The sequence below is a fragment of the Haemorhous mexicanus genome, chromosome 3 (assembly GCF_027477595.1).
Source record: "Haemorhous mexicanus isolate bHaeMex1 chromosome 3, bHaeMex1.pri, whole genome shotgun sequence".
In the NCBI taxonomy this organism is placed as follows: domain Eukaryota; kingdom Metazoa; phylum Chordata; class Aves; order Passeriformes; family Fringillidae; genus Haemorhous; species Haemorhous mexicanus.
Window position 1 is genome coordinate 115,045,852 of NC_082343.1, and position 12,054 is coordinate 115,057,905.

The 12,054-nt window shown below is 47.8% G+C and overlaps 1 protein-coding gene across 1 annotated transcript in view; it reads right to left on the reverse strand.

Annotated features, from left to right (window-relative positions):
* Positions 1-2,202: 2,202 nt before the first annotated feature.
* Positions 2,203-12,054, reverse strand: part of BLK (BLK proto-oncogene, Src family tyrosine kinase) — a 44,128-nt gene continuing 34,276 nt past the window's right edge. Inside the window, exons 9-13 of the mRNA XM_059843104.1 lie at positions 11,665-11,844; positions 10,737-10,813; positions 7,471-7,621; positions 5,065-5,196; positions 2,203-2,926 (exon numbers count right to left, since the gene is read on the reverse strand). Coding sequence (XP_059699087.1) covers positions 2,718-2,926; positions 5,065-5,196; positions 7,471-7,621; positions 10,737-10,813; positions 11,665-11,844 — 749 coding nt within the window. The 3' untranslated portion in view covers positions 2,203-2,717. The remainder of the gene's footprint in view (positions 2,927-5,064; positions 5,197-7,470; positions 7,622-10,736; positions 10,814-11,664; positions 11,845-12,054) is intronic.

Genomic DNA, 12,054 nt, shown 5'->3' on the forward strand with positions numbered 1-12,054 from the left:
CATGCTCTAGGGAACAGGTCCTTTTCTCTCCAGCTGTGGTGGAAGAGCTGCAGGGGCCATTTCCCAGTGGTTTTGGTGGGTGTTTTATAAAACAGTGGATGCTTTGTAAAACCCTGGCTGCTCACGGAGCTCATGCTCTCCCTCCATCCCCTGGAGAGGCTCAGCTTGGTGGCACAGCCCCAGCCTGCTCCCCAAAGCAAGGGAAGAGTTTCCAGTGGCTTCATGGAGCCAGGTCTGCCCCAGGGAACAAATTTAAGGTGATTGTTCAGCAAGAACAAAAAGGACCGTGGTGTCCAGTGCAGAGGAAGCTCAGCCCACAGCCTCTTGTTATGTTCACCCTGGGCTTGGCCACGTGCTGCAACTGGCCATAAAAATATCCATTTCCTTTCTAATTTGAGCCACAACACTTGACACTTTGGCCTTGGGCGATAATGCAATGTACAAGTGCTCAGCAGACACCCTGCAGCCCTTCTTCCTGCTTTGCTCCAGCACAAATAGTCCACAGCATTCACTTCAATAAAATATTAACACCCAAGGAATCAAACAGCTTTCATCTGTATTTATTTCCTGACTATCATCTCATTAACAGGAATCTGCTGGTTCTGCATGGAGCTCCTGGTATCTGATAGAGACCAAGCTGGAGTTCAAACAAGGGGAAAGATTTTTCCTTCAACTCCAGTGAAGTTATTGAATAAATGGCTTTTCCCCCCCTGTGGTTTAAAAAGGGATTTGTGTAATTATAGCACACGTGACTTGTCCCTTGGGAACCACAAGGAACTGGACCGACCCTGATTAATCTTAAATTGTTTCTAGGACTTACTAGCCTTGAGTTCACAAGGTTCAGGTTGGGAGGATGGAGATCTTTTCCACAGCCCAAGGTTTCCCACCCAGCTCCAGAGCAGTTCTAGAGGGATGCAGGTCTCCCATAGACCTCCATCCATCATCCCTATGGAAAAATCCCAGAAACTTTAGGGTTTCTGCACTAGACCTAACATTTCTGAGACTGGGTCATCTCAGCCAGTTCCCTTCTTTCTCAGTTTGGGAGGTCATTTATTGTTATTAAATCCTCCTTTCCCCCTCAGGGGGACAACACCTTTTTCTCCCAGGCCCTTGTGCAGCAGTGGCATGAACAGGTAATTCTGTGTCATGGCTTGGGCTTGGTTGGGTGCTTTTTCTGATACACATGACATAGAATCATGGAATGGTTTAGGTTGGAAGGGATCTTAAGGATCATCTCATTCTAAGCCCCCTGCCATGGGCAGAGACACCTCCCATTATCCCAGGTTGCTCCAAGCCCCAATGTCCAGCCTGGCCTTGGACACTTCCAGGGATCCAGGGGCAGCCACAGCTTCTCTGGGCACCCTGAGCCAGGGCCTCACCACCCTCATTCTAAAAAACCATGTTCCTTATATCTGGTCTAAATCTACCCTATTTTAGCTTTAAAAAATCACCTCTTGTTCCATCACAACAGATCCTGATAAAAAGTCTGTCCCTATCTTTCTTACAAGCCCCATTTGAATATTTTAATTTCTATTGGAGATTTCTCTTTCCATCTCTGCTGTTCCTTTCCCATAGCATCCCTCTTCCACTGTGAAATGCACCCTCTACAGCTGGACTCAAAATCTACTTCATGGAGGAGAGAGCAGCAGATGAGACACCCTGGGGAGATGGTTCTGGAGCGTTCCCCCGCGCCCCAGCCTGGAGCTCACTCCTGTGGAGCTCACACTCCTCCCATGTGCCATCTGTGCCCTTTGTCTTTGACCTCCACTCCTCAGCCCAGTGAAACTCCTGACTGGAGACGAGCCTGAAGCCTCTTCTGGGCATTCCCCCGGGTTGGAGATTCACCAGAGACCAGGGAAATGGCATTTGAACCCTCCCGGGATGGGTGCAGAGCGGCACCTGCCGTGCTGTTGCACCGGGAGCTTGTGCAGCAAAGGCTCAGCGAAGCGAGGAAGGGTTTGATTTCTGAAGTGGTTTTTTTACGTGAGTTTTTACTTCCAAAGAGCCACCCAGATTCGCTGGGAAGGAGGGACATCTCGTGGCCACACCACGAACATCTCTCCTGCTCCTCGGGCATCCCTCCATTCCCTCTCCGGGTACCACCCCAGCATCACCCCGCTCTGCCCGGGGAGCCCCCCCGGCCTCTCCCTTCTCCTCCAGGGGCTCGCTCACACCCTGACGCCTCAATAAAGAAGCGGGAAATCCTCGTATCCAGTTTTTTATTACTGATTTGAGGCAGAGAGGGGGCATCACCCGGCAGAAACGCTCCAGAGCTGGTGTGGCCCAAGGAGGTGCGGACAGGACACGCTGCCAGCCCTGCCCGCGGCACGGAGGGGGTGCAACATCGCCAGCAGAGTGAGGCAGTGATTTTTCACCCCCACACCACCACCCTAGCCACGGACCCCTCTTCCTGGAGCTGCAGTTGCGCGGCTGAGGGGCTTTTCTCTATCCTGGTGGGTCACGAAGGAGTTTTCTGTCCTTCGCGCCAGAGGTGATGCCTGCCAGATGGGCACAGCCCTCCGAGGAGCTGTGCCACCTCTCAGCCACCTCTTCAGTCTTTGCGACAGCCACAGAGCCGGCAGCATCCTCCTCCCTCGTGTCTCTCCTCATTCCCCATCTCCACGGGCGGACGGGAGGAAGGGAAAGGCGGGCACCGAGCCACCGGCGGGTGGTGGCTGTCCTGCAGCGCTGTCCCCAGGGGCTGGCGGGGCGGTGGCTCACTGCTGCGGCTCGGGCTCGTACTGCTTCTCCGTGGAGGTGTAGAAGTCCTCGAGCACGGACTGCAGGTACTCAAAGGTGGGGCGCTCCTCGGGGTTGCTGCGCCAGCACTTGAGGATGATGCTGTAAAGCTCCCCGGGACACGACTCCGGGCAGGGCATGCGGTAACCCCGCTCCAGGTTGCGAATCACCTCCGGGTTGGTCATTCCTGGGGGGAAACACAGCCCAGCAGGAGTTATTCAGCAGCCAGGGTGGGGGAAGGTCAGTGCTTCCCGAAGTTCACACCCAGGCAGGGCTGGAGGGGCTGTGGTGGTTCCTGAATCTGGAATTCCTGAATTCTGGAAACCCTTCCTCAGGGCTGTGCTTCCCCTCCAACCCTCTGTCCCCTCCTGATCCCCCTCTCTAAGTTTGGCTTTGCACAGGTATAACTGAGGGAAGGAAAGCCAGCTTGAAGGAGCTCTTGTGACAAGAAGGACATTGAGGGGCTGGAGTGTGCCCAGGACAGGGAACGGAGCTGGGGAAGGGGCTGGAGCACCAGGAGAGGCTGAGGGAGCTGGGAAAGGGGCTCAGCCTGGAGAAAAGAAGGCTCAGGGGGGACCTTGTGGCTCTGCACAACTCCTGACAGGAGGGGACAGCCAGGGGGGTCAGGCTGTGCTCCCAGAGAACAAGAGGAAAAGGTCTCAGGTTGTACCAAGGGACTTTTTGACTGGGTATTAAAAACAATTTCTTCATGGAAAAGGTTGTCCAGCCCTGGCACAGCTGCCCAGAGCAGTGATGGAGTCCCCATCCCTGGAGGGATTTACCAGATGTGTAAATGTGGCACTTGGGGACATGGGTGGATGGTGGCCTTGGCAGTGCTGGGTAAATTCAGTTTAGAGGCCTTTTGCAACTGAAACAGTTCTGTGATTCTAAGGGACAGCTGGGTGTGTCTGGGCACACCTCAGTGAGTGCCTCCAAGCCTAGAGCAGCACTGGGTGCTTGGAAGTGCCTGGATACTCATCCTGCATTCCCAGCACCCTGCACTTGGATAAGGAATCCTGTAACTGAGAAGGGATCCTGTACTCTGATAAGGAATTCTATACCTGGATAAAGGATCCTGTACTTGGATAAGGGATCCTGTACCTGGTAAGGAATCCTATACCTGGATGAGGGATGCTATACCTGGTAAGAAATCCTATACCTGGATAAGGGATCCTGTACCTGGTAAGGAATCCTATACCTGGATAAGGGATCCTGTACCTGGTAAGGAATCCTATACCTGGATAAGGGATCCTGTACCTGGTAAAGAATCCTACACCTGGATAAGGGATCCTGTACCTGGTAAGGAATCCTATACCTAGATAAGGGATCCTGTACCTGGTAAGGAATCCTATACCTAGATAAGGGATCCTGTACCTGGTAAGGAATCCTATACCTAGATAAGGGATCCTATACCTGGTAAGGAATCCTATACCTGGATAAGGGATCCTGTACCTGGTAAGGAATCCTATACTTAGATAAAGGATCCTGTACCTGGTAAGGAATCCTATACCTAGATAAGGGATCCTATACCTGGTAAGGAATCCTATACCTGGATAAGGGATCCTGTACTTGGATAAGGGATGCTATACCTGGATAAGGGATCCTGTACTTGGATAAGGGATCCTGTACCCTGATAAAGAATCCTATACCTGGATAAAGGATCCTGTACTTGGATAAGGGATCCTGTACCCTCATAAAGAATCCTATACCTGGATAAGGTATCCTGTACCTGGTAAGAAATCCTATACCTGGATAAGGGATCCTGTACCTGGTAAGAAATCCTATACCTGATAAGGGATCCTGTACCTGGTAAGGAATCCTATACCTGGATAAAGGATCCTATACCTGGATAAAGAATCCTATACCTAGATAATGGATCCTATACCTGGATAAGGGATCCTGTATCTGGATAAATAATCCTGTACCTGGATAAGGGATTCTGTACCTGGATAAGGGATACTGTACCCTGATAAATAATCCTATACCTAGAAAAGGGATCCTGTATCTGGATAAATAAACTTGTACCTGGATAAATAATCCTGTACCCAGATAAGGGATCCTGTACCTAGAAAAGGGATCCTGTACCTGGTTAAGGGATCCTGTAACTGGATAAATAATCCTATATACAGAAAAGGGATCCTGTACCTGGATAAGGGATCCTGTACCTGGCTAAGGGATCCTGTACCTGGTTAAGGGATCCTGTACCTGGATAAATAATCCTGTATCCAGAAAAGGGATACTGTACCTGGATAAGGGATCCTGTACCTGGTTAAGGGATCCTGTACCTGTATAAATAATCCTGCACCCAGAGAAGGGATCCTGTACCTGGATAAGGGATCCTGCCGAAGGTGATGATCTCTGTCAGGAGGATCCCAAATGACCACACGTCAGATTTGATGGTGAAAACCCCATAGTTAATGGCCTCTGGAGCTGTCCATTTGATGGGAAATTTGGCACCTGTCCCAAATGAAACAAAGGGAAATAACTCCTGGAGTTAGAGCATCTCCCTCACCTGTCACAGGAACAAAGATTCCCCCAAACTGAGCCCTGGTTCCTTTGGGCTCTTGGTTATGATTCTGTGGTTCTTCCTAGGAGAGGGGCTCCCACCCTTTAGGTATCTGCATATCCTCCTCTAGACCTGCTCCATCCCAGAGCTGGATGGAATTCAAAACCAATTTGGCAGATTTATTATGGGTTAACAACAGCAGGATTTTATTCTGTATAAAATTTCTTTGGCTTTTGCCAAGAAAAAGTGTATCAGATGATCCTTGAGGTCTCTTTGCAACCTGGTACTCTGTGATTCTGTGAAATCACTTATTAGAAGGAGATTGTTTTAGCAAAAGTGCATAAATATAACAGCAAATGTAAATTCCCCAGTCCTTAAAGCTGCATAGTTTTATTAAAACAAAAATAAGTCCCTTTTTATTTTGTCCACCAAGTTCTTGCTTAACCCACTGTGGACAGCAATGACCAAAAGGTTGCAATTTCAGTTTTGCTAAAAAAAAAAACCCAAAAAACCAACAACCAACAGGAAAACCACCTTGATAAGTGGGAACTGATCATGTTACACTGCAGAGGAAACCACATTTTTATTTATACACGTCCTTGCAGGACTGGAAATCCAACTGCAGGGTGTGAAATAAGCACCTCAGTGGTTGCACATCACACTCTGAGTGACAAGGCTGGGAAATGCAATATAGGAAGTGAGAATTGGTCAAAGCAGATAGAGGAGAGGTGTTATTCCAGAGCTGGAAAAATGCTGATGGGAGCTGCTTTCTGCTGGGAAAGCAGCTCCTTTGTTATTAACAGAATTATACTGATTTCATCAAAGCTTCTCTTAGGATAAAACTGCCTTAAAAATTTGCAGCAAATTCAAAATTCCCCTTCATGGCAGTTTCCAAATTACATTTGGGATCTTTTACTACTCTGAAATAGTTCTGCATGTTGAAATGGGTATAATTTTCATCAAAAAGTATTTTGGGGACAGAAAATTGAAAGAAATGTTTATTATCTTATTAAAAAAGGCCACAAAACCTATTAAATTTCCTTTCCTTGGAGTATATTTTAAGGGAATTTTTATCTCATCTCAACTCTAGAGGTAGACAGATTTCCAAAATTTGAAAATCTTCTGGTAAGTGCTGCTTATGCCTGACTGAATTGTTTTATTTCAGTCACTTGTGCTGCTTTCCCTGATGCTCTGTAGAGTCCCTTTGCAGTCTGAATGATTTGATCTCATGCCTGACCTCGGAGTCAGAGCTCAGTACAGGCATGATCTCAGAAGTCTTTTCCAAATGCAATGATTCTGTGATTTATTGTTTTCTATGTGGTCCCTCTGCTGTAGAAGGGACCTGATGTGTCAGGTCTTGGTTTGCCTGGCACACCTGGAAGCTGCTGCTGGATCCGTATTGTGGCTCCAGGTCTTTTATTTCCTCCCCTCTGGACAGAATCCCTGCAAAAACCTGGCCACAGGCAGCAGCCTTCACTAGCAGAGGTCAAATTTCTCCAGCAAACAACTGGAGGGGCAGCAGGACTCCCCCAAACAGAACCAAAAGAGTTTTTCCCCCATTTCCCTCTGTAGTTTTCAGTTGGTTTTATAGTCCCCAAGCACTGCTGCCTCTCCCAGGACTTTTGGGTGTTTCTGTATCTTTTGGATTTTGGGTGTTTCTGTTTCTTTTGGATTTTGGGTGTTTCTGTTTCTCTGCCTCTTGCCATGGGCTCTGCTGCCCTGTGCCTGATGCCAGCCTGGTATCCTGGCATTCCTGGGGGCAGGAGGGTGGGAAATAAGGGCAGTGCTGGGAAGGACAACTGTCACTGTCATATTTTCTGAAAAATCCCTTCACCAGGATTCTTCTCCTGGGAAGCTGAGAAGCCTCAGAGAAAAATGAAAACAATTAACTGATTCGCTTCTCCTGTGTTTTGCTGCTTTGGAATGTGGTTTGGACATTGTTTACTAACTGGCCATTGTTTGATTAGTTTAATGTGGATTGTTTTGACATAATGATCAATCCTGGTCCAGCTGTGTCAGGACTCTGGAGAGTCACGGGTTTTTCATTAGTATCTTGTTAAGCCTTTTGTCTGTATCCTTTCTCTATTCTTTAGTATAGTTTAGTACAGCATTCTTTAATATAATATCATATCATAAAATAATAAATTAGCCTTCTAAGAACACAGAGTTAAATTCATCTTTCCTCCCTTCATCCAGGGGACCCTGAAAATACCAGAGACACCTACCTTCCTGTGCCAGGTACTCGTTCTCAATGAGCCTGGCCAGGCCGAAATCGGCGATTTTGCAGCAGAGCGTCTCCGAGACGAGGATGTTGGCAGCCCTCAGGTCCCGGTGGATGAAGTTCATGCGCTCGATGTAGGCCATGCCCTCTGCCACCTGGGAGGAGAGGAAGAGCCCACCTTCATCATCACTTCCCCATGGGATCTTGGGTGTTTTTCACCCACCTTTGCAAAGCACAGCGTTTTTTTACAGGGTTGCTGTTGTCTCTCCACGGTTGCTCGTGGATGGATGGATGGATGGATGGATGGATGGATGGATGGATGGATGGATGGATGGACGGACAGGTGGATCAGCAGACAGGTAAATAAATAGATATTGCACTTATACAGATGCAGATATTCAGCTTTGCCATCCTGAGCAGCCAGGTGAAGCAGAACAGAAGCACCACTCTCTGTTTTGCCCTGAGTCGTGTCTGCAGTGAGAGCTGAAGCCACGTCACTTGATTCCCAGTTTCTGCCACAAGCCTCTCCTCTCCAGTGGGCATTTTAGTCATAAACATTCCAAGTTAAATATGTGAATTAAAAAAAATGAAAAAAAACCCACTAAAAACTCAAACTAGCAAATCACAGAATTATAGGATGCTTGGGAGGGACCTTAGGACCTTAAAGATATTCTCATTCCAACTTCCGGCTATAGGCAGGGACAGCTTCCACTATCCCAGGTTGCTCCAAACCCCACCCAACCTGGCCTTGGACACTTCCAAGGATCCAGGGGCAGCCACAGCTTCTCTGGGCACCCTGTGCCAGGACCTCCCCACCCTCACAGGGAAGAATTTATTTCTGAAATCTAATTGAGGCACCTGGTGTGTGGTGCCTCTGTCAATGACAGCAGCAGCATTTCATTGATGAGTGCTGGGGGTTGAAAAAGGAGACTGATAGAAGACAGAGATTGCCAGGTCAAATCTCAGATTTGCATTGGGCATTTATTGGGAAGGTGAGTGGATGTGTGCAGCCCCTGCCAGCAAGGGGTAGCACCCATAAAGCTTTTAAGTGCCTGTGGCTGAGGGCAGAGCAATTTTCCACTCCATGCAGATTCACATGAGCCTCTGCACTCACATGTGGTTTCAAACAGGATACTCACACATACTTTCCAATGCTGCATTTCTAACCTCTGTCAACAGCCCTCTAGTGCAAGGGCTGATTTCTGCAGTGGAAAATGGAAGAATTGATGCAATTTCCTGTCCTGATGTTAATGAGATAGGACCTGGTGCTCAGCCCGTTCCAGCCCAGAGTGTTTTCAAGCATTTACCCTCAAGACTGACCACAGGATTGAGTGTATCAGCCCAGACTGTTCTAATTTTAACTCACGGATGTCATTGGATCAAAAATTGCACTAGAGAGGGTTGGGTGCCTGCTGAGCTGTGATGTCACCCCAACACCACAGATAAGCAGATTGCAAAATAGCTCAGTAGACTGCCCTTTCCTGCTGCTGCTCCTCCCAGAGATATCCAGGGAATGTGTCAGTCCCTGCCCTGGGGAGGTGGTGCTGGGCTGGGAGAGGGAAGGATGAAAGTTGTTCTTCCAGCTGATGCCAAAGCCTCAGGGATGGGTAAAATCCTTCCTACCCCATGCTGAGGGTGACTTCTGTAGGTTTTGCATGATTGGGGTGCGGGGGTTTGGTCTGTGTTCAATTATCCTGGTCCTGCTCTGTGGTGCAGGTTGCCCAAAGAAGATGTGGCTGCCCCTGGATCCCTGGCAGTGTCCCAGGCCAGGCTGGACAGGGCTTGGAGCAACCTGGGATAGAGGAAGGTGTCCCCACCACGGCAGGGGGTTGAAATGAGATGGTTTCTCAGGTCCCTTCCACCCCAACCGATTCCACTATTCCATAATTTTGTAACATTGACTGAAATCTTTGCTCTGAGTCACCCAGAGATTGCTCTGGTCCTGCACAGAAATGCACCTTGCCAGCTTCTGGGGAATGCTCCCACTAACCCCAAGGGCTCTGTAATATGGATTAATTGGAATAAGGAATTAATTAATTAGTTAGTTAAAGGAATTAATTAATTCTTTATCCTCAGGAATTTAACACAAACCACAGACTGTAATTTTCAAGAGGAGGAATGAAACAATAAAAGATGGAGGGAGGGAAGTGGAGATTTCAGGAGAGGAGGGAAGGAGGGAAGAAAGTCAAATATCCTAAACAGGGAGCGTGCATTTGTCTCTATAACATCTCACAGACAACAATGATGAAGATGCAGATATGGAAAATTTATCAGTAGTGAAGAGGGAAGGAAGAGAAAGAATCTGCACCCCTATGGAAAGTTCAAAATAAAGATGACAGAAGGTGGCACTGCTTTAAAGCATTTAAAGCTTTTCATTCTGGTTAAAGCAAGAATTAAAGTATTTCACTATAATAAACCATTCCATCAAATATTAAGATTTTCCAGTTGTTAATTTGTTAGAAAGCAGCTCTGTGTGAGGGCTGGAACCAGCAAACCTTGCCCATTGTTTCCTCAAGTCCACTTTGACAAGAGAAACTGAGTGATTTTATGGATAAATCCCATATTCAGCCTGATACTTAAGGGTTTTTTGGGGCTTTTTTTTTGCCAGTTTTTCCTAATTAGCCTGACTCTGCTCTGGATGAGCCAAATTCTGTCAACAGCTGTCTGGGATCAAAGTGCAGTGATTTAGCCACTCTCATTCTTCATGTGGTTTCCCTAATTTTGCCCTATTTGTGTTTAGAAGCCCTTCTGGACTAAAATTTTAAGCTACAGCTGCAGCTATGAGGATTTGCAGCCTGGGGATGTTTAAAAGATAAAATTGTTTTGCTTTCCTAAAGAGCAATATTCCCAGATCTGAGGATTAGAATATCCTTTATGCCTCATCCTCAGAAGGGCAGGACTGCTGGTCCTGCATTGGAAGTATCTTTGTTGAGCTTTTCCTCCTTTTTTTGGTAAAAAGAAAAAGAAACTTTTTTTTCCTGCTCAGCAAGGAATAAAAGCAAAATAAATAAAATCAGACCAAAACAAATCCAACCACCCCCCAAAACCCCCAAACTGCAGATCTCTAGCCCTGCACTAAGCTATCAGAGGGTTGCCCTAAGGACTGATATGCACATGGACAGAGAAGGATGAGGAGAATCCCTAAGAGAACACACCAGGAGGAGCTGTTCTTCTCCAGGAAATCTTTGCTCTCACTGACTTCAGACTTGCAGGAATTTTACTGAGTTATAACAAAATCTTGGATCCTTTTCCCACCCACTGTTCACTGACCTGGGCAGAGATATCAATGAGTTTGGGGAGATTCAGTTGGCTTCCTTCTTCTGTCTTCAGGAAATCCAGCAAACATCCTGGAGGAGAGGAGAGGAGAGGAGAGGAGAGGAGAGGAGAGGAGAGGAGAGGAGAGGAGAGGAGAGGAGAGGAGAGGAGAGGAGAGGAGAGGAGAGGAGAGGAGAGGAGAGGAGAGGAGAGGAGAGGAGAGGAGAGGAGAGGAGAGGAGAGGAGAGGAGAGGAGAGGAGAGGAGAGGAGAGGAGAGGAGAGGAGAGGAGAGGAGAGGAGAGGAGAGGAGAGGAGAGGAGAGGAGAGGAGAGGAGAGGAGAGGAGAGGAGAGGAGAGGAGAGGAGAGGAGAGGAGAGGAGAGGAGAGGAGAGGAGAGGAGAGGAGAGGAGAGGAGAGGAGAGGAGAGACTGCTGTCACTCTTCTGAATAACCTATAAATTTGTTTTCCCTGGTGCTTCTCTGAATACATGCAACAAATCTGCCTCCATGCTAAAGGAAATCTCAGCAGCCAGAATGGGTGTCCACAGGAGTATCTTTCATTAGGAAAGCTCCCAAACAGCCCAAATCCCCCTCTGTTTTGCACAGATCTGTTGCAAACTGCTGGGCATTCATAGTTTGAAATGTTATAAACAAGAGAGGCAAAAGAAAGGACAATTTCACCATGAAGGAAGTAAAAACCTGAAACAAACTTCCAGTGAGAACAGTGGGGAGGAGAACTTTAAACACTCTTCAAAGGGAGCATCACCATATTTTTTTCATCAGCTAGAAAGCCTCTTTCTGTATCAGAATCAAACTTTTGGGTCAGTTGCTTGCAGATTTGGTACAACCCCTCCTGCCCACCCTCATTCTGCACAGGAGCACTGTCCAGATCACCAAAGTGGTTGTGCAGAAGCCCAGCACAGAGCTCCAGGAGGGTTTTTACCATTGGCCATGTACTCTGTCACAATGTAGATGGGCTGCTTGGTGACCACGGCGTACAGTCGGACCAGTTTGTTGTGCTGCAGCTTCTTCATCAGGTTTGCCTCTGCCAGGAAGGCATCAGGATCCATGCTGCCCTCCTTCATGGTCTTCACAGCCACCTTGATGTTGTTCTTGTAGTAGCCTGCAGGGAGATGATGGTGTTTTGAGGAATTTTGGGCTCCCTGCAGGCTCCATGGGGTTGTGTAATAAGGAGAGCTCATGGAGCAGGAAACCACGGGAACAGCTTGAATCCCTCATAAAGGAACATGTGGTAAATCCCAGTGCCAACAAGTGTGAGTGGAGAAGGGACACTCATGTCACAGCTCTCAATCCATGAGGCTGCATCAGGGAT